The following is a 24,128-nucleotide window of genomic DNA, read 5'->3' as shown; positions in this document are numbered from 1 at the left end:
ACACACACCACTTTTCCGTTTCTTATTTTTTAGAATGTTTTGAAAAAAGAAATTATTTAAATTTCACTTCACCTGTAACGACATTCCGTCTCCTCGTCTGAGGAGGAGAAGCGAGAAGGATCGGAGGACCAATGCGCAGCGTGGTAAGTGTCCATAACGTTTATTATAAGATATGAACTGAACACTATGAAAAACAAAACAATAAACGTGAACATGAACCGAAACCGAAACAGTACCGTGTGGCGACAAACACTGACACGGAAACAAACACCCACGACCCACCACTCAACAGTGAAACCCAGGCTACTGAAGTATGATTCTCAATGAGAGACAACTAACAACACCTGCCTCTGATTGAGAACCATACTAGGCTGAACACAAAAACCAACATAGAAAAACAAGCAGACTGCCCACCCCAACTCACGCCCTGACCATACTAAATAAAGACAAAACAAACAGACTGCCCACCCCAACTCACGCCCTGACCATACTAAATAAAGACAAAACAAACAGACTGCCCACCCCAACTCACGCCCTGACCAGACTAAAGACAAAACAAACCTGCCCACCCCAACCAGACTAAATAAAGACAAAACACACAGACTGCCCACCCCAACTCAGGCCCTGACCATACTAAATAAAGACAAAACAAACAGACTGCCCACCCCAACTCACGCCTGACCACTAAATAAATACATACTAAACCCCAACTCACGCCCTGACCATACTAAATAAAGACAAAACAAACAGACTGCCCACCCCAACTCACGCCCTGACCAGACTAAATAAATACATAGACTGCCCACCCCAACTCACGCCCTGACCATACTAAATAAAGACAAAACAAACAGACTGCCCACCCCAACTCACGCCCTGACCATACTAAATAAAGACAAAACAAACAGACTGCCCACCCCAACTCACGCCCTGACCATACTAAATAAAGACTTAGACTGCCCACCCCAACTCACGCCCTGACCAGACTAAATAAAGACATAGACTGCCCACCCCAACTCACGCCCTGACTAAATAAAGACAAAACACACAGACTGCCCACCCCAACTCACGCCCTGACCATACTAAATAAAGACAAAACACACAGAGCCCACAACTCAAATACTAAATAAAGACAAAACACACAGACTGCCCACCCCAACTCACGCCCTGACCATACTAAATAAAGACAAAACAAACAGACTGCCCACCCCAACTCACAGCCTGACCATACTAAATAAAGACATAGACTGCCCACCCCAACTCACGCCCTGACCATACTAAATAAAGACATAGACTGCCCACCCCAACTCACGCCCTGACCATACTAAATAAAGACAAAACAAACAGACTGCCCACCCCAACTCAGGCCCTGACCATACTAAATAAAGACAAAACAAACAGACTGCCCACCCCCCACCCCATACTCAGACTGCCCACCTGACCATACTAAATAAAAGACAAAACACCATACTAAATAAAGACATAGACTGCCCACCTCAACCAGGCCCTGACCAACTAAATAAAGACACAGACTGCCCACCTCAACCACGCCCTGACCATACTAAATAAAGACAAAACACACATAGACTGCCCACCCCAACTCACGCCCTGACCATACTAAATAAAGACAAAACAAACAGACTGCCCACCCCAACTCACGCCCTGACCATACTAAATAAAGACACAGACTGCCCACCTCAACTCAGGCCCTGACCATACTAAATAAAGACAAAACAAACAGACTGCCCACCCCAACTCACGCCCTGACCATACTAAATAAAGACAAAACACACAGACTGCCCACCTCAACTCACGCCCTGACCATACTAAATAAAGACAAAACACACAGACTGCCCACCCCAACTCACGCCCTGACCATACTAAATAAAGACAAAACAAACAGACTGCCCACCCCAACTCACCCCAACTAAATAAAGACACAGACTGCCCACCCCAACCAGGCCCTGACCAGACTAAATAAAGACAAAACACACAGACTGCCCACCCCAACTCAGGCCCTGACCATACTAAATAAAGACAAAACAAACAGACTGCCCACCCCAACTCACGCCCTGACCATACTAAATAAAGACACAGACTGCCCACCTCAACTCAGGCCCTGACCATACTAAATAAAGACACAGACTGCCCACCTCAACTCAGGCCCTGACCATACTAAATAAAGACATAGACTGCCCACCTCAACTCAGGCCCTGACCATACTAAATAAAGACACAGACTGCCCACCTCAACTCACGCCCTGACCATACTAAATAAAGACAAAACACACATAGACTGCCCACCCCAACTCACGCCCTGACCATACTAAATAAAGACAAAACAAACAGACTGCCCACCCCAACTCACGCCCTGACCATACTAAATAAAGACACAGACTGCCCACCTCAACTCAGGCCCTGACCATACTAAATAAAGACAAAACAAACAGACTGCCCACCTCAACTCACGCCCTGACCATACTAAATAAAGACAAAACACACATAGACTGCCCACCCCAACTCACGCCCTGACCATACTAAATAAAGACAAAACAAACAGACTGCCCACCTCAACTCACGCCCTGACCATACTAAATAAAGACAAAACAAACAGACTGCCCACCCCAACTCACGCCCTGACCATACTAAATAAAGACAAAACAAACAGACTGCCCACCCCAACTCACGCCCTGACCAGACTAAATAAATACATAGACTGCCCACCCCAACTCAGGCCCTGACCATACTAAATAAAGACATAGACTGCCCACCCCAACTCAGGCCCTGACCATACTAAATAAAGACAAAACAAACAGACTGCCCACCCCAACTCAGGCCCTGACCATACTAAATAAAGACAAAACACACAGACTGCCCACCCCAACTCACACCCTGACCAGACTAAATAAATACATAGACTGCCCACCCCAACTCACGCCCTGACCATACTAAATAAAGACAAAACAAACAGACTGCCCACCCCAACTCACGCCCTGACCATACTAAATAAAGACAAAACAAACAGACTGCCCACCCCAACTCACGCCCTGACCATACTAAATAAAAACTCACGCCCTGACCAGACTAAATAAAGACAAAACAAACAGACTGCCCACCCCAACTCACGCCCTGACCATACTAAATAAAGACAAAACAAACAGACTGCCCACCCCAACTCACGCCCTGACCATACTAAATAAAGACAAAACAAACAGACTGCCCACCCCAACTCACGCCCTGACCAGACTAAATAAAGACAAAACAAACAGACTGCCCACCCCAACTCACGCCCTGACCATACTAAATAAAGACAAAACAAACAGACTGCCCACCCCAACTCACGCCCTGACCATACTAAATAAAGACAAAACACACAGACTGCCCACCCCAACTCACGCCCTGACCAGACTAAATAAAGACAAAACAAACAGACTGCCCACCCCAACTCACGCCCTGACCATACTAAATAAAGACAAAACAAACAGACTGCCCACCCCAACTCACGCCCTGACCATACTAAATAAAGACAAAACACACAGACTGCCCACCCCAACTCACGCCCTGACCAGACTAAATAAAGACAAAACAAACAGACTGCCCACCCCAACTCAGGCCCTGACCAGACTAAATAAAGACAAAACAAACAGACTGCCCACCCCAACTCACGCCCTGACCATACTAAATAAAGACAAAACAAACAGACTGCCCACCCCAACTCAGGCCCTGACCATACTAAATAAAGACTTAGACTGCCCACCTCAACTCAGGCCCTGACCAGACTAAATAAAGACAAAACAAACAGACTGCCCACCCCAACTCACGCCCTGACCATACTAAATAAAGACAAAACACACAGACTGCCCACCCCAACTCACGCCCTGACCAGACTAAATAAAGACAAAACAAAGGAAATAAAGGTCAGAACGTGACATCACCAATTAGGACTATTTTGTGTTTGTCCATTACATGAAACTCAAATAAAAATCAATTTAAATAACAGGTTGTAATGCAACAAAATAGGAAAAACGCCAAGGGGGATGAATACTTTTGCAAGGCCCTGTATACAGTATAGTGCACTACTTGTTCAGACCAAAGCATGACAAGGCCCTGTATACAGTATAGTGCACTACTTGTTCAGACCAAAGCATGACAAGGCCCTATATACAGTATAGTGCACTACTTGTTCAGACCAAAGCATGACAAGGCCCTGTATACAGTATAGTGCACTACTTGTTCAGACCAAAGCATGACAAGGCCCTGTATACAGTATAGTGCACTACTTGTTCAGACCAAAGCATGACAAGGCCCTGTATACAGTATAGTGCACTACTTGTTCAGACCAAAGCATGACAAGGCCCTGTATACAGTATAGTGCACTACTTGTTCAGACCAAAGCATGACAAGGCCCTGTATACAGTATAGTGCACTACTTGTTCAGGTCAAAGCATGACACTATATACACCTCTCCTAACCTGAACCATTGGTGCCCAAAATACAAAAACTGATCCGAGATCAGCATCGTCTTCATCAACTTCTCAACACTAGGGTTGTAAATCCACAGGTTTTTCCTCCTGGTTGTAGGATTCCCAATTTTATGCTTTTTATTCCCAACAGAGTCCCAGAATTTTACAACCAGGATTTCTGGAAAACCTTGGATTTTTTGGAAAGTTACTAGAATTTCGCAACCCTCCACTCCCCCTCTCTCTCAGCACTGTTCCTCCCCCAGGGACTCAGAGTTCTCTCCCAGGTCGATGGAACCTGAGGACCCCCTCATCTTCCCTCTCCCTGGTACTCCAACCAGCCTGGACCCCGCCAGGCCTCCAGGCCCCCCAGGCAGCCTTCCTCCCCCGTGCCCAGGGTAGACCTCCATGGAGCTGGATATAGACTGGAGGGAGCGGTCCCTGAAGTAATGGAAGGCCTCCTGGTCGAGGTAGTTCTGCTCCTCCCTGAGACCCTGCTCGAACAGTTTGCGTTTGTGCCGGAACTCGATGACCGTCTTGGTGTAGGAGTTGAGGGTGGTGACGGAAGCTGCCATGCAGCAGGTGAAGGAGCCCCATGCCAGGCTGAGGAGAGGGAGAGGGAGAGGGAGGGGGAGAGAGAGAGAGAGAGAGAGAGAGAGAGAGACACACAGAGAGGGAGGGAGAGGGAGAGAGAGCGAGACACACAGAGAGGGAGGGAGAGGGAGAGAGAGCGAGAGAGAGAGAGGTAGAGAGGTAGAGAGAGAGAGAGAGAGAGAGGTAGAGCGAGAGAGAGAGAGAGAGACAGAGGGAGGGAGAGGGAAAGAGAGAGAGAGAGAGAGAGAGAGAGAGAGAGAGAGAGGTAGAGAGAGAGTTAGAGAAAGAGAGACACACAGAGAGGTAGAGGAGAGGGAGAGAGAGAGAGAGGGACAGAGGGGAGAGGAGAGAGAGAAGAGAGGAGAGAGAGAGTTAGAGAAAGAGGTAGAGAGGTAGAGCGAGAGAGAGAGAGAGAGAGACAGAGGGAGGGAGAGGGAAGAGAGAGAGAGAGAGAGAGAGAGAGAGAGAGAGGTAGAGAGAGAGGTAGAGAGAGAGGTAGAGAGAGAGGTAGAGAGGTAGAGAGAGGGGGAGAGAGAGAGAGAGAGAGAGAGACTGATTCAGCCAATGGAAATACCTCTTCTTCCTCTTGAGTGTGTGTTTGTGAGTGTGCGTGTATCTGCGTGTGCGTGTCCCAGACAACAGCTGTCTTCTCTAGCTCCGGCCATAGACGTGGAAGATAGAAAGTCAAGGACAATCTAAGGTACACCCAAATGGCACCCTATGCGCAGAAGGCGGAGTCTGGCCAAAAGTAGTGCACTATGTAGGGAATAGGGTGCCATAGAGCTCTGGCCAAAAGTAGTGTACTATGTAGGGAATAGGGTGCCATTTGGGACGAAGCCCCTAGAGAAAACAGCCATATGTGTTGGTGTTTGTAAATACGGCTGGGTTGATATGGACACAACGGTCGGTCGTCAGCTGGTTTCTAGATGGAGATGTTGCTTGTGTTCCGAGATGGACAGTGTAGAATGACATGGAATGAATAGAACTTCTAGAATGTTCAGTGCATTCTGGAATCACTTGTTTATATACTACACCATTTCTGCTGCTTGTCGACTGTGACACCAGTGTTTCACTGGAGAAATGTACAGTAAGTAACCAATCATATTCAGACAACGATATGGCTTCAGTATGAGTACTGACCAGAGGGACAGTTATCACTCATACCAAACACACAGACAGACAGTATGAGTACTCACCAGAGGGACAGTCATCACTCATACCAAACACACAGACAGACAGTATGAGTACTCACCAGAGGGACAGTCATCACTCATACCAAACACACAGACACACAGACCGACAGTATGAGTACTGACCAGAGGAACAGTCATTACTCATACCAAACACACAGACATACAGTATGAGTACTCACCAGAGGGACAGTTATCACTCATACCAAACACACAGACAGACAGTATGAGTACTCACCAGAGGGACAGTCATTACTCATACCAAACACACAGACAGACAGACAGACAGACAGTATGAGTACTCACTAGAGGAACAGTCATCACACATAACAAACACACAGACAGACAGTATGAGTACTGACCAGAGGAACAGTCATCACTCATACCAAACACACAGACATACAGTATGAGTACTCACCAGAGGGACAGTCATCACTCATACCAAACACACAGACAGACACTCACCAGAGGGACAGTCATCACTCATACCAAACACACAGACAGACAGTATGAGTACTCACCAGAGGGACAGTCATCACTCATACCAAACACACAGACACACAGACCGACAGTATGAGTACTGACCAGAGGAACAGTCATTATTCATACCAAACACACAGACATACAGTATGAGTACTCACCAGAGGGACAGTTATCACTCATACCAAACACACAGACAGACAGTATGAGTACTCACCAGAGGGACAGTCATTACTCATACCAAACACACAGACAGACAGACAGACAGACAGACAGACAGACAGTATGAGTACTCACTAGAGGAACAGTCATCACACATAACAAACACACAGACAGACAGTATGAGTACTGACCAGAGGAACAGTCATCACTCATACCAAACACACAGACATACAGTATGAGTACTCACCAGAGGGACAGTCATCACTCATACCAAACACACAGACAGACAGTATGAGTACTCACCAGAGGGACAGTCATCACTCACTAGAGGAAGGAACAGTCATTATTCTCATACCAAACACACAGACAGACATACAGTATGAGTACTCACCAGAGGAACAGTCATTACTCATACCAAACACACAGACAGACCAAACACACAGACAGACATACAGTATGAGTACTGACCAGAGGAACAGTCATCACTCAAACCAAACACACAGACAGACAGACAGACAGACAGTCATTACTCATACCAAACACACAGACAGACATACAGTATGAGTACTCACCAGAGGAACAGTCATTACTCATACCAAACACACAGACAGACAGTATGAGTACTGACCAGAAGGACCATCCATAGTCCCAGGAGTGGGGTCTCCAGTCTTCAGGACCCAGACTAACTGTGATCTGGAAAACCTGGGTGTACATCATATGGGCCACCATGCCTAGCAGACCTGAGGAGACGCAGATACAGAGAAACACGCAGGCAGGCAGGCAGGCAGGCAGGCACGCACGCACGCACGCACACACACACACACACACACACACACACACACACACACACACACACAAACACAGAGGTTTAAACATTTCCCAGGACATAGACACATCTGATATTGGCAGAAAGCTTAAATTCTCGTTAACTTCTCTAGGGTAGGGGGCAGCATTGGGAATTTTGGATGAAAAGCGTGCCCAAATTGAACTGCCTGCTACTCAGCCATAAAAGCTAGAATATGCATATAATTATAATTAGATTTGGATGGAAAACTCTCTGAAGTTTCTAAAACTGTTTGAATGATGTCTGTGAGTATAACAGATCTCATTTGGCAGACAAAAACCTGAGAAGAAATCCAACCAGGAAGTGGGAAATCTGAGGTTTGTAGTTTTTCAACTCTTGGCCTATCAAATACACAGTGAATTTGGATTACTGGACTAAACATGCGAACAAAAAGGAGGTATTTGGACATAAATGATGAACAGTATCGAACAAAACAAACATTTATTGTGGAACTGGGATTCCTGGGAGTGCATTCTGATGAAGATCACCAAAGGTAAGTTAATATTTATAATGCTATTTCCGACTTCTGTTGACTCCAACATGGCGGATATCTGTTTGGCTTGATTTGTTGTCTGAGCGCTGTACTCAGATTAATGCATGGTTTGCTTTTTCCATAAAGTTTTTTAAAATTCTTACACAGCGGTTGCATTAAAGAGAAGTGGATCTCAAATCCCATGAATAACACTTGTATCTTTTATCAATGTTTATTATGAGTATTTCTGTAAATTAATATGGCTCTCTGCAAAATCACCGGATGTTTTGGAACTATTGAACATAACGCGCCAATGGAAACTCAGATTTCTGGATATAAATATGAACTTTACCGAACAAAACATACATGTATTGTGTAACATGAAGTCCTATGAGTGTCATCTGATGAAGATCATCAAAGGTTAGTGATTCATTCATCTCTATTTCTGCTTTTTGTGACTCCTCTCTTTGGCTGGAAAAATGGCTGTGTTTTTCTGCGACTTGGCTCTGACCTAACATAATCGTTTGGTTTGCTTTCATTGTAAAGCCTTTTTGAAATAGGACCATGTGGCTGGATTTACAACAAGTTCATCTTTAAAATGGTGTAAAATACTTGTATGTTTGAGGAATTTTAATTATGAGATTTCTGTTGTTTTGAATTTGGCACCCTGCGGTTTCACTGGCTGTTGACGAGGTGGGACGCTAGATATGGTAATGACTCATAAACACATTGTCATCTATATGAGCATATATTACATTATATATGGTAATGACTCATAAACACATTGTCATCTATATGAGCATATATTACATTATATATGGTAATGACTCATAAACACATTGTCATCTATATGAGCATTTATTACATTATATATGGTAATGACTCATAAACACATTGTCATCTATATGAGCATATATTACATTATATATGGTAATGACTCAGAAATGCATTGTCATCTATATGAGCATATATTACATTAGATATGGTAATGACTCAAACACATTGTCATCTATGTGAGCATATATTACATTAGATATGGTAATGACTCATAAACACATTGTCATCTATATGAGCATTTATTACATTATATATGGTAATGACTCATAAACACATTGTCATCTATATGAGCATATATTACATTATATATGGTAATGACTCATAAACACATTGTCATCTATATGAGCATATATTACATTATATATGGTAATGACTCATAAACACATTGTCATCTATATGAGCATATATTACATTATATATGGTAATGACTCATAAAAACACATGAAATAACATTTAAAGGATATATAGATAGTCAATAAGAGGCCAATGCTCTGTGTAAATGGATTACAACACCGACATGCAGCTGTTGTTTTTAACGCATATAATCCTATTCCCTTTGTTGTCTCTGTGGGTTCTGGTCAAAAGTAGTGCACTATGTAGGGAATAGGGTGCCATTTGCCTGCGACAGCAACAGCTGTCCTGCGACTACAGCAGCTGGGCTGAAACAGCTACGAACACACACACACACACACACACACACACACACACACACACACACAGAGAGAGACACACACACACACAGAGAGAGACACACACACACACAGAGACACACACAGAGAGACACACACACACACACACACACACACACACACACACACAGTATGAATGTCAGCCAGTGGAAGCAGTCATTACTCACTGGTGTCTATGGTTCTGACCTGCTCTGAAGAGAGGAGGAGGAAGTGAGAGAGTTACAGAGAGAGATAGAGAGAGAGAGAGAGAGAGAGAGAGAGAGAGAGAGAGAGAGATACCACCAGAGAGATAGAACACAGAGGTCAGAGAGGTCATGAGCAGATGAGCTCCTGCATTTTTCCGCATGTTCTAGGAAAAATATAGATTTGGAGTTTGATAAACTTGGATTTTTTGGCAGGGACATGTACAGGATTCTACCCTCCACAGCATAACCTTCGCTCCAGATAAAAACTCAAAACCCCCACCCTGATATTGGACGGAATTACCTGTGAGGCCCAAGCTATACAGCAAATGCTCTGGCTAACAACCTGAAAACACCATCCAACCTGGAACTGAGTGAGAAATGTTTAGTCTGAAGCCATATTTTATGTTCAAAAGAAGAACAATACATTACAATGATATATTTAACTTTATGAGGACTGAATGCTGAGTTGGACTAGTAAGCCTGCTAGGACAAGGAGTTGGACTACCAAGCCTGCTAGGACAAGGAGTTGGACTACCAAGCCTGCTAGGACAAGGAGTTGGACTACCAAGCCTGCTCGGACAAGGAGTTGGACTACCAAGCCTGCTAGGACAAGGAGATGGACTACCTAGCCTGCTAGGACAAGGAGTTGGACTGGTAAGCCTGCTAGGACAAGGAGTTGGACTACCAAGCCTGCTAGGACAAGGAGTTGGACTACCAAGCCTGCTAGGACAAGGAGTTGGACTACCAAGCCTGCTAGGACAAGGAGATGGACTACCAAGCCTATTAACCAGACCATCCCCTGGCATGGCACAGTGCTATATTAATCAGACCATCCCCTGGCATGACACAGTGTTATATTAACCAGACCATCCCCTGGCATGACACAGTGTTATATTAACCAGACCATCCCCTGGCATGACACAGTGCTATATTAACCAGACCATCCCCTGGCACAGTGTTATATTAACCAGACCATCCCCTGACACAGTGTTATATTAACCAGACCATCCCCTGGCACAGTGCTATATTAACCAGACCATCCCCTGGCACAGTGTTATATTAACCAGACCATCCCCTGGTACAGTGTTATATTAACCAGACCATCCCCTGGCACAGTGTTATATTAACCAGACCATCCCTGGCATGGCACAGTGCTATATTAACCAGACCATCCCCTGGCATGGCACAGTGTTATATTAACCAGACCATCCCCTGGTACAGTGCTATATTAACCAGACCATCCCCTGGTACAGTGCTATATTAACCAGACCATCCCCTGGTACAGTGCTATATTAACCAGACCATCCCCTGGTACAGTGTTATATTAACCAGACCATCCCCTGGTACAGTGCTATATTAACCAGACCATCCCCTGGTGACACAGTGTTATATTAACCAGACCATCCCCTGGCATGACACAGTGTTATATTAACCAGACCATCCCCTGGTGGCACAGTGTTATATTAACCAGACCATCCCCTGGTATGACACAGTGTTATATTAACCAGACCATCCCCTGGCATGACACAGTGTTATATTAACCAGACCATCCCCTGGCATGGCACAGTGTTATATTAACCAGACCATCCCCTGGTACAGTGTTATATTAACCAGACCATCCCCTGGCACAGTGTTATATTAACCAGACCATCCCCTGGTACAGTGTTATATTAACCAGACCATCCCCTGGCATGGCACAGTGCTATATTAACCAGACCATCCACTGGTACAGTGTTATATTAACCAGACCATCCCCTCGTACAGTGTTATATTAACCAGACCATCCCCTGGTACAGTGTTATATTAACCAGACCATCCCCTGGTACAGTGTTATATTAACCAGACCATCCCCTGGTACAGTGCTATATTAACCAGACCATCCCCTGGCACAGTGTTATATTAACCAGACCATCCCCTGGTACAGTGTTATATTAACCAGACCATTCCCTGGTACAGTGTTATATTAACCAGACCATCCCCTGGTACAGTGTTATATTAACCAGACCATCCCCTGGTACAGTGTTATATTAACCAGACCATCCCCTGGCATGGCACAGTGCTATATTAACCAGACCATCCCCTGGTACAGTGTTATATTAACCAGACCATCCCCTGACACAGTGCTATATTAACCAGACCATCCCCTGGTACAGTGCTATATTAACCAGACCATCCCCTGGCATGGCACAGTGCTATATTAACCAGACCATCCCCTGGTACAGTGTTATATTAACCAGACCATCCCCTGGCACAGTGTTATATTAACCAGACCATCCCCTGGTACAGTGTTATATTAACCAGACCATCCCCTGGCACAGTGTTATATTAACCAGACCATCCCCTGGCACAGTGTTATATTAACCAGACCATCCCCTGGTACAGTGCTATATTAACCAGACCATCCCCTGGCATGACACAGTGTAATATTAACCAGACCATCCCCTGGCATGACACAGTGCTATATTAACCAGACCATCCCCTGGTACAGTGCTATATTAACCAGACCATCCCCTGGTACAGTGCTATATTAACCAGACCATCCCCTGGCATGACACAGTGTTATATTAACCAGACCATCCCCTGGTACAGTGTTATGGTACAGTGTTATATTAACCAGACCATCCCCTGGTACAGTGTTATATTAACCAGACCATCCCCTGGCATGACACAGTGTTATATTAACCAGACCATCCCCTGGCATTATATTAACCAGACCATCCCCTGGTACAGTGTTATATTAACCAGACCATCCCCTGGTTATATAACCAGACCATCCCACAGTGTTATATTAACCAGACCATCCCCTGGTACAGTGTTATATTAACCAGACCATCCCCTGGCATGACACAGTGTTATATTAACCAGACCATCCCCTGGTACAGTGTTATATTAACCAGACCATCCCCTAGTACAGTGTTATATTAACCAGACCATCCCCTAGTACAGTGTTATATTAACCAGACCATCCCCTGGTACAGTGTTATATTAACCAGACCATCCCCTGGTACAGTGTTATATTAACCAGACCATCCCCTGGCATGACACAGTGTTATATTAACCAGACCATCCCCTGGCATGACACAGTGTTATATTAACCAGACCATCCCCTGGTACAGTGTTATATTAACCAGACCATCCCCTGGTACAGTGTTATATTAACCAGACCATCCCCTGGTACAGTGTTATATTAACCAGACCATCCCCTGGTATGACACAGTGTTATATTAACCAGACCATCCCCTGGCATGACACAGTGTTATATTAACCAGACCATCCCCTGGTACAGTGTTATATTAACCAGACCATCCCCTGGTACAGTGTTATATTAACCAGACCATCCCCTGGTACAGTGTTATATTAACCAGACCATCCCCTGGCATGACACAGTGCTATATTAACCAGACCATCCCCTGGTACAGTGCTATATTAACCAGACCATCCCCTGGTACAGTGTTATATTAACCAGACCATCCCCTGGTACAGTGCTATATTAACCAGACCATCCCCTGGCATGACACAGTGTTATATTAACCAGACCATCCCCTGGCATGACACAGTGTTATATTAACCAGACCATCCCCTGGACACAGTGTTATATTAACCAGACCATCCCCTGGCATGACACAGTGTTATATTAACCAGACCATCCCCTGGTACAGTGTTATATTAACCAGACCATCCCCTGGTATGACACAGTGTTATATTAACCAGACCATCCCCTGGCATGACACAGTGTTATATTAACCAGACCATCCCCTGGTACAGTGCTATATTAACCAGACCATCCCCTGGTACAGTGTTATATTAACCAGACCATCCCCTGGCATGACACAGTGTTATATTAACCAGACCATCCCCTGGCATGACACAGTGCTATATTAACCAGACCATCCCCTGGCACAGTGCTATATTAACACAGACCATCCCCTGGCATGACGCAGTGTTATATTAACCAGACCATCCCCTGGCATGACGCAGTGTTATATTAACCAGACCATCCCCTGGCATGACGCAGTGTTATATTAACCAGACCATCCCCTGGCATGACGCAGTGTTATATTAACCAGACCATCCCCTGGCATGACACAGTGTTATATTAACCAGACCATCCCCTGGTACAGTGTTATATTAACCAGACCATCCCCTGGCATGACACAGTGCTATATTAACCAGACCATCCCCTGGTACAGTGCTATATTAACCAGACCATCCCCTGGTACAGTGTTATATTAACCAGACCATCCCCTGGCATGACACAGTGCTATATTAACCAGACCATCCCCTGGCATGACACAGTGCTATATTAACCAGACCATCCCCTGGCATGACACAGTGTTATATTAACCAGACCATCCCCTGGCATGACACAGTGCTATATTAACCAGACCATCCCCTGGCATGACACATGACCACACAGTGTTATATTAACCAGACCATCCCCTGGCATGACACAGTGCTATATTAACCAGACCATCCCCTGGCATGACACAGTGCTATATTAACCAGACCATCCCCTGGCATGACACAGTGTTATATTAACCAGACCATCCCCTGGCATGACACAGTGCTATATTAACCAGACCATCCCCTGGCATGACACAGTGTTATATTAACCAGACCATCCCCTGGTACAGTGCTATATTAACCAGACCATCCCCTGGTATGACACAGTGTTATATTAACCAGACCATCCCCTGGTACAGTGTTATATTAACCAGACCATCCCCTGGTACAGTGTTATATTAACCAGACCATCCCCTGGTACAGTACTATATTAACCAGACCATCCCCTGGTATGACACAGTGTTATATTAACCAGACCATCCCCTGGTACAGTGTTATATTAACCAGACCATCCCCTGGTACAGTGTTATATTAACCAGACCATCCCCTGGTACAGAGCTATATTAACCAGACCATCCCCTGGTACAGAGCTATATTAACCAGACCATCTCCTGGTATGACACAGTGTTATATTAACCAGACCATCCCCTGGTACAGTGTTATATTAACCAGACCATCCCCTGGCATGACACAGTGTTATATTAACCAGACCATCCCCTGGTACAGTGCTATATTAACCAGACCATCCCCTGGCATGACACAGTGCTATATTAACCAGACCATCCCCTGGTACAGTGTTATATTAACCAGACCATCCCCTGGTACAGTGTTATATTAACCAGACCATCCCCTGGTACAGTGTTATATTAACCAGACCATCCCCTGGCAAGACACAGTTTTATATTAACACACTAACCCTCTGTTAAGAGGGGGGGGGGTGTTAAAGAGGGGTGGAAACTCAGGATACTAGACAACGAGGACTCTGAGTCAGTTAATATAAATCTCTGGAACAGTAATGGTACAGGGCAGCCCCCAAACACTTTCATCTAGACGTTCACCTAATCAAAGAATTAGCTCAGCAGGAGAAGCTCTCCCTTGAGAAAGATACCCCCACCCCGAGGGGGTCAGACCAGACCTCTTCATTATATAACTCCACAGACGAGCAACCCCAAGCGGAAAGTCAACCTCCCAGCACAGATTACTACTCCCTCATTGAAATGAAGGATAAATTCACTCTGCTGGAGGGAAGACAGGTGGAGCTGGAACAGCAGGTGATTACAGTCCAGTCAGCACAGACCCAGACAACAGTTCAGCACAACAACAACCCCTCAACCAGACCTGGAGAGCTGGAGGTGGAGAGAGACATATCTGCACTCTGGACAATGGTGAGACAGCTTCAACATGATAAAAAGCATGAGCAGGAGAAGAACAGAGCACTAGAGAGGATCAGACTGCTGGAGGAGAGGTTGAGGGGGATGGCGTGTGACAGAGAACCACCTACTAGAGAGGTGGCCACCCCCACAGAGAAGCCAGCAGAACAGCCCACCTCAGCACCTGACAAAAGTCTCGACACCACAGCAGAACAGTCCACCCAGACCCTGACCATAACGTTGAAATCACAGCGGGACAGACAAATGAAGAACCTCAAGCCCAGGGGATCTCACCCCCCTGTCAGCCACACTGATAGCCCTCCTGACAACCCCCCCCCCCCCCCACACCCACTGAGGACAAACACAAGACACAGATTGCACTCCATATGGACTCAAACAGGAAATATATAAGGGATGTAGGGTCTGCATCTGCACTCGGTCCGCAGGTAGTATTACATTTCATTATAGTACAACGGTTTGATTTGTCTAATCTTAGCAATTTCTTCTTAGCTAGCTACATAGCCGTCTTTGTATCATAGATAATTGCGTAATTATCGTATTTCGTCGTCCTAACGCAGTCTACACTGCCCTGCAGCTAGCCAGCTAGCTAACGTCCACCGTTAGCTAGTCCACCGTCTACCGATTAGCAGCACAACTATTACACTCAACTGAACGACTTGATTAGTGTAGTGTTAGCTAGCTACATAGTTGTCTTTGCTGTCTTCGTATCCAAGATAATTGTGTAGTTTAGAGTGTGTAGTTTTATGTCGTCCTTAACGTAGGAGACTCTGCTAGCTAGCCAACAGCTAGCCAACGTCTACCGAACAGAACTTCTGCACTCAACAATCCGGTCGCATTTCGCTTCGCTCCACAGGTAGTATCACATTTTTCATTTCATTTCATTACAGTACAACGGCTTGATTTGTTTGATCGTAGCTAGCTACATAGCTAGCTACATAGCCGTCTTTGTATCAAAGATAATTGTGTAGTCTAGAGCGATTTCCTAGGTTAGCTAGCCAGCTATTGTCGTTCTTTTAACGCAACGTAACATAATCAACACTGCTAGCTAGCCAGCTAGCCCCGAATAGCAGCACAGTAGAAACTATTACACTCAATGGAACGACTTGATTAGTGTAGTGTCAACAACGCAGCCAATGCCAGCTAGCCTACATAGTCAACAACGCAGCCTCTGCCAGCTAGCCTACTTCAGCAGTACTGTATCATTTTAATCATTTTAGTCAATAAGATTCTTGCTACGTAAGCTTAACTTTCTGAACACTCAGACGTGTAGTCCACTTGTCATTCCAATCTCCTTTGCATTAGCGTAGCCTCTTGTGTAGCCTGTCAACTATGTGTCTGTCTATCCCTGTTCTCTCCTCTCTGCACAGACCATACAAACGCTCCACACCGCGTGGCCGCGGCCACCCTAATCTGGTGGTCCCAGCGCACGACCCACGTGGAGTTCCAGGTCTCCGGTAGCCTCTGGAACTGCCGATCTGCGGCCAACAAGGCAGAGTTCATCTCAGCCTATGCCTCCCTCCAGTCCCTCGACTTCTTGGCACTGACGGAAACATGGATCACCACAGACAACACTGCTACTCCTACTGCTCTCTCTTCGTCTGCCCACGTGTTCTCGCACACCCCGAGAGCTTCTGGTCAGCGGGGTGGTGGCACCGGGATCCTCATCTCTCCCAAGTGGTCATTCTCTCTTTCTCCCCTTACCCATCTGTCTATCGCCTCCTTTGAATTCCATGCTGTCACAGTTACCAGCCCTTTCAAGCTTAACATCCTTATCATTTATCGCCCTCCAGGTTCCCTCGGAGAGTTCATCAATGAGCTTGATGCCTTGATAAGCTCCTTTCCTGAGGACGGCTCACCTCTCACAGTTCTGGGCGACTTTAACCTCCCCACGTCTACCTTTGACTCATTCCTCTCTGCCTCCTTCTTTCCACTCCTCTCTTCTTTTGACCTCACCCTCTCACCTTCCCCCTACTCACAAGGCAGGAAATACGCTCGACCTCATCTTTACTAGATGCTGTTCTTCCACTAACCTCATTGCAACTCCCCTCCAAGTCTCCGACCACTACCTTGTATCCTTTTCCCTCTCGCTCTCATCCAACACTTCCCACACTGCCCCTACTCGGATGGTATCGCGCCGTCCCAACCTTCGCTCTCTCTCCCCCGCTACTCTCTCCTCTTCCATCCTATCATCTCTTCCCTCTGCTCAAACCTTCTCCAACCTATCTCCTGATTCTGCCTCCTCAACCCTCCTCTCCTCCCTTTCTGCATCCTTTGACTCTCTATGTCCCCTATCCTCCAGGCCGGCTCGGTCCTCCTCCCGCTCCGTGGCTCGACGACTCATTGCGAGCTCACAGAACAGGGCTCCGGGCAGCCGAGCGGAAATGGAGGAAAACTCGCCTCCCTGCGGACCTGGCATCCTTTCACTCCCTCCTCTCTACATTTTCCTCTTCTCTCTCTGCTGCTAAAGCCACTTTCTACCACTCTAAATTCCAAGCATCTGCCTCTAACCCTAGGAAGCTCTTTGCCACCTTCTCCTCCCTCCTGAATCCTCCTCCTCCCCCCCCTCCTCCCTCTCTGCAGATGACTTCGTCAACCATTTTGAAAAGAAGGTCGACGACATCCGATCATCGTTTGCTAAGTCAAACGACACCGCTGGTTCTGCTCACACTGCCCTACACTGTGCTCTGACCTCTTTCTCCCCTCTCTCTCCAGATGAAATCTCGCGTCTTGTGACGGCGTGCCGCCCAACAACCTGCCCGCTTGACCCTATCCCCTCCTCTCTTCTCCAGACCATTTCCGGAGACCTTCTCCCTTACCTCACCTCGCTCATCAACTCATCCCTGACCGCTGGCTACGTCCCTTCCGTCTTCAAGAGAGCGAGAGTTGCACCCCTTCTGAAAAAACCTACACTCGATCCCTCCGATGTCAACAACTACAGACCAGTATCCCTTCTTTCTTTTCTCTCCAAAACTCTTGAACGTGCCTTCCTTGGCCAGCTCTCCCGCTATCTCTCTCAGAATGACCTTCTTGATCCAAATCAGTCAAGTCGCTCTGTAAGTCGCTCTGGATAAGAGCGTCTGCTAAATGACTTAAATGTATATACAAGAAAATAAACTTTTTCCCAAACAGTGTGTCTAAACTCTGGTGTCCAAACACCCAGCGCACCTCAGACCTTCTGTCTGAGGACCAACTAGGTTCACCCAGCCACATGATAATACACCCAGAGCCCTAGACCTTCTGTCTGAGGACCAACTAGGTTCACCCAGCGCGCCCTAGACCTTCTGTCTGAGGACCAACTAGGTTCACCCAGCGCGCCCTAGACCTTCTGTCTGAGGACCAACTAGGGTCACCCAGCGCGCCCTAGACCTTCTGTCTGAGGACCAACTAGGGTCACCCAGCGCGCCCTAGACCTTCTGTCTGAGGACCAACTAGGTTCACCCAGCGCACCCCAGACCTTCTGTCTGAGGACCAACTAAGGTCACCCAGCGCACCCTAGACCTTCTGTCTGAGGACCAACTAGGTTCACCCAGCGCGCCCTAGACCTTCTGTCTGAGGACCAACTAGGTTCACCCAGCGCCCTAGACCTTCTGTCTGAGGACCAACTAGGTTCACCCAGCGCCCTAGATCTTCTGTCTGAGGACCAACTAGGTTCACCCAGCGCGCCCTAGACCTTCTGTCTGAGGACCAACTAGGGTCACCCAGCGCACCCTAGACCTTCTGTCTGAGGACCAACTAGGTTCACCCAGCGCGCCCTAGACCTTCTGTCTGAGGACCAACTAGGTTCACCCAGCGCGCCCTAGACCTTCTGTCTGAGGACCAACTAGGTTCACCCAGCGCGCCCTAGACCTTCTGTCTGAGGACCAACTAGGGTCACCCAGCGCACCCTAGACCATCTGTCTGAGGACCGACTAGGGTCACCCAGCGCACCCTAGACCTTCTGTCTGAGGACCGACTAGGGTCACCCAGAGCCCTAGACCTTCTGTCTGAGGACCAACTTGGTTCACCCAGCACGCCCTAGACCTTCTGTCTGAGGACCAACTAGGTTCACCCAGCCACATGATAATAAACCCAGAGCCCTAGACCTTCTGTCTGAGGACCAACTATGTTCACCCAGCCACATAATAATACACCCAGAGCCCTAGACCTTCTGTCTGAGGACCGACTAGGTTCACCTAGCCACATGATAATACACCCAGAGCCCTAGACCTTCTGTCTGAGGACCGACTAGGTTCACCCAGCCACATGATAATACACCCAGAGCAATAGACCTTCTGTCTGAGGACCAACTAGTTTCACCAGGGGTTATGCTAATCTGATATAGAGCAGACCTAACTCACTCCATTAAATTAGACAAAACAGGAACATTTTACATTTGGCTAGAGATTCAAAAGGAAATTATCTTAAAATAACAGAGAAACACGTCCTCCTGTGTGCTACCTATATCCCCCCACTAGAATCCCCATATTTTAATGAAGACAGCTTCTCCACACAAACAACAAGTGTGGGGTTAATATTGGCAAAAAATAGACACATTTCTTCCAACAGGGCATTGGAGTGAGACAGGGATGCAGCTTAAGCCCCACCCTCTTCAACATATATATCAACGAATTGGTGCGGGCACTAAAAAAGTCTGCAGCACCTGGCCTCACCCTACTAGAATCCAAAGTCATGTGTCTACTGTTTGCTGATGATATGGTGCTTCTGTACCCACCCAAACCAAGGAGGGCCTACAGCAGCACCTAGATCTTCTGCACAGATTCTGTCAGATTCTATGCCATCAAAAGGAACATAAAATTCAACATACCAGTTAGGATCTGGCTAAAAATACTTGAATCAGTTATATAACCGATTGCCCTTTATGGTTGTGAGGTCTGGGGTCCGCTCACCAACCAAGATTTCACAAAATGGGACAAACACCAAATTGACACTCTGCATGCAGAATTCTGCAAGAATATCCTCTTTGTACACCGTAGAACACCAAATAATGCATGCAGAGCAGAATTAGGCCGATACCCACTAATTATCAAAATCCAGAAAAGAGCCCTTAAAATCTACAACCACCTAAAAGGAAGCGATTCACAAACCTTCCATAACAAAGCCATCACCTACAGAGAGATGAGCCTGGAGAAGAGTCCCCTAAGCAAGCTGGTCCTGGGGCTCTGTTCACAAACACAAACACACCCTACAGAGCCCCAGGACAGCAGCACAATTAGACCCAACCAAATCATGAGAAAACAAAAAGATAATTACTTGACACATTGGAAAGAATTAACAAAAAAACAGAGCAAACTAGAATGCTATTTGGCCCTAAACAGAGAGTACACAGTGGCAGAATACCTGACCACTGTGACTGACCCAATCTTAGGGAAAGCTTTGACTATGTACAGACTCAGTGAGCATAGCCTTGCTATTGAGAAAGGCCGCCGTAGGCAGACATGGCTCTCAAGAGAAGACAGGCTATGTGCACACTGCCCACAAAATGAGGTGGAAACTGAGCTGCACTTCCTAACCTCCTGTCCAATGTATGACCATATGAGAGACACATATTTCCCTCAGATTACACAGATCCACAAAGAATTCGAAAACAAATCCAATTTGGATAAACTCCCATATCTACTGGGTGAAATTCCACAGTGTGCCATCACAGCAGCAAGATTTGTGACCTGTTGCCACAAGAAAAGGGCAACCAGTGAAGAACAAACACCATTGTAAATACAACCCATATTTATGCTTATTTATTTTCCCTTGTGTACCCTTAACCTTTTCTACATCGTTACAACATTGTATATAGACATAATATGACATTTGTAATGTCTTTATTGTTTTGAAACTTCTGTATGTGTAATGTTTACTTTTAATTTTTATTGTTTATTTCACTTTTGTATATTATCTACCTCACTTGCTTTGGCAATGATAACACATGTTTCCCATGCCAATAAAGCCCTTGAATTGAATATAAGACAGACAGACAGACAGACAGACAGACAGACAGACAGACAGACAGACAGACAGACAGATAGATAGATAGATAGATAGATAGATAGATAGATAGATAGATAGATAGATAGATAGATAGCACTCCCAATGTGTTTGTCCAAAAGATCTCGATGGAGGAACTACTGCAGGAGAGTCTTCCTGTGTCTCTAGTGTTTGTTTCAAGTTTTAGGGTTTATATGTCAAGTTCCCAGGATGCACCAGGTGGAAACAGTGAAATGCTTACTGGCACTTTCCCAACAATGCAGTATTCAAGTCAATAATATCAAGTCAATAATATAGTAAGAAAAACATGAGAAATACAAGAAATACTGTTATTGATTTGCGAAATGATTGTGTTTCTAGCTCCGACAGTCCAGTAATATCTAACAATTTCACAACGTATACCCAATACACACAAATCTAAGTAAAGGAATGGAATTAAGAATATTTACATATATTTACGAGCAATGTCAGAGCGGTATAGAATAAGATACAGTAGAATAGAATACAGTAAATACATATGAGATGAGTAATACATAGACTAAGATACAGTAGAATAGAATACAGTATATACATATGAGATGAGTAATACATAGACTAAGATACAGTAGAATAGAATACAGTATATACATATGAGATGAGTAATACATAGACTAAGATACAGTAGAATAGAATACAGTATATACATATGAGATGAGTAATACATAGACTAAGATACAGTAGAATAGAATACAGTATATACATATGAGATGAGTAATACATAGACTAAGATACAGTAGAATAGAATACAGTATATACATATGAGATGAGTAATACATAGACTAAGATACAGTAGAATAGAATACAGTATATACATATGAGATGAGTAATACATAGACTAAGATACAGTAGAATAGAATACAGTATATACATATGAGATGAGTAATACATAGACTAAGATACAGTAGAATAGAATACAGTAAATACATATGAGATGAGTAATACATAGACTAAGATACAGTAGAATAGAATACAGTATATACATATGAGATGAGTAATACATAGACTAAGATACAGTAGAATAGAATACAGTATATACATATGAGATGAGTAATGCAAATTATGTCATCATTATTATCTTATTATTAATCTCTCGGCCCCTGCTTTGATACACCTGTACTGACCTCGCCTTCTGGATGGTAGCGGTGTGAACAGGCAGTGGCTCAGGTGGTTGTTGTCCTTAATGATCATGTTGGCCTTCCTGTGACATCGGGTTGTGTAGGTGTCATGGAGGGCACGTAGTGATGCTTTGGGCAGACCGCACCACCCTCAGGAGAGCCCTGCGGTTGCGGGCGGTGCAATTGCCGTACCAAGCGGTGATAGGATGCTCTCAATTGTGCATCTGTAGAAGTTTGTGAGGGTTTTATGGGCCAGACAAATTTCTTCAGCCTCTGATGAAGGCGCTGTTGTGCCTTCTTCACCACACTGTCAGTGTGGGTGGACCATTTCAAGTTGCCAGTGTGTGTGTGTGTGTGTGTGTGTGTGTATGTGTGTGTTTGCGTGTGTGTGTGTGTGTGTGTGTGTGTGTGTGTGTGTGTGTGTGTGTGTGTGTGTGTGTGTGTGTGTGTGTGTGTGTGTGTGTGTGTGTGTTACCTGAGAGCACGGTGAAAACAGCAGCGAAGGCGTTGAGTTTAAGTCCGTCGATGACGTTGCTGGAATGAAACAGCTCCAGACACATGAGACTGAACCCAACCACCAACAGCATGATGTATAGTACCTCTGATACCACCGACAGCCACAGGACTCCTGGAACACACACACACACACACGGGCACACACACACATACACACACACACACACGCGGGCACACACACACACACACACACACGGGCACACACACACACACACACACACACACAAATAATGAAACATTTAAAAAAGTGATACATTCTAGATAAAACAAAAATAAATATATTCACTTCACCAAATAATTTATTAAAACACGTTGTTTAGCTATGAAGGTCTACAGTAGCCTCAACAGCACTCTGTCGGGTATAGCACCTTGGTGGAGCCAGAGGATAGATAGCTTCTGTCCTCCTCTGGGCACATTGACTTCAATACAAAACCTAGGAGGCTCATGCTCCTCACCCCCCCTTCCATAGACCTATGGGAATTATGACGATTTCATGGAGGACATTCCAACCAATCAAAGCTAATATGTTGTCCATCCAATGAGAGAAGTAACTAATACCATGCAAGTTTTAGAAGCTTGGTGAGTTGTTGGATAGATTTAGAATTTAGCTTTTGGGGGGGGGATCTTTTTAAATTAAAATTAGTTTCTTCAAACTGCAGGATACGGAGTAAATAGATTATATATTGTTTTCTTGGCTTTAGAACTTTATATTTGTGTATTAATGCAATTTATTTCAATTTACCTTGCTAACTTTAGTAGCCGCTAGTTAGCTAGCTACCAGAGTGCAGTTTTCTCTGCCAGAGTCACTAACACTAACGACAATGTAGTGGATTTC

The 24,128-nt window shown here is 45.3% G+C and overlaps 1 protein-coding gene across 1 annotated transcript; it reads right to left on the bottom strand.

Annotated features, from left to right (window-relative positions):
• Window positions 1–4,252: 4,252 nt before the first annotated feature.
• On the bottom strand, window positions 4,253–23,397 carry LOC135564790 (germ cell-specific gene 1-like protein). The gene is made up of 3 exons (XM_065010848.1): window positions 23,253–23,397; window positions 7,511–7,622; window positions 4,253–5,059 (listed from the first exon to the last, which is right to left on the bottom strand). The coding sequence occupies exons 1-3, from the start codon at window positions 23,362–23,364 to the stop codon at window positions 4,702–4,704; spliced, it is 582 nt and encodes a 193-aa protein (XP_064866920.1). The 5' UTR covers window positions 23,365–23,397; the 3' UTR covers window positions 4,253–4,701.
• Window positions 23,398–24,128: the final 731 nt, after the last annotated feature.

The sequence above is a fragment of the Oncorhynchus nerka genome, linkage group LG26 (assembly GCF_034236695.1).
Source record: "Oncorhynchus nerka isolate Pitt River linkage group LG26, Oner_Uvic_2.0, whole genome shotgun sequence".
NCBI lineage: Eukaryota > Metazoa > Chordata > Actinopteri > Salmoniformes > Salmonidae > Oncorhynchus > Oncorhynchus nerka.
Note: the sequence above shows the minus strand (reverse complement) of the source record. Positions and strands in the feature narration are given on the sequence as shown.

Excerpts from the sequence above, each read along its gene's own strand:
- LOC135564790 (XM_065010848.1), bottom strand. The coding sequence starts at position 23,364 with ATGCTGTTGGTGGTTGGGTTCAGTCTCATGTGTCTGGAGCTGTTTCAT. Across the intron at positions 7,623-23,252 it reads TGTTTTCACCGTGCTCTCAG|GTCTGCTAGGCATGGTGGCC; the intron begins GTAACACACACA and ends GCGTCTCCTCAG. Across the intron at positions 5,060-7,510 it reads GACTATGGATGGTCCTTCTG|CCTGGCATGGGGCTCCTTCA; the intron begins GTCAGTACTCAT and ends CCCTCTCCTCAG.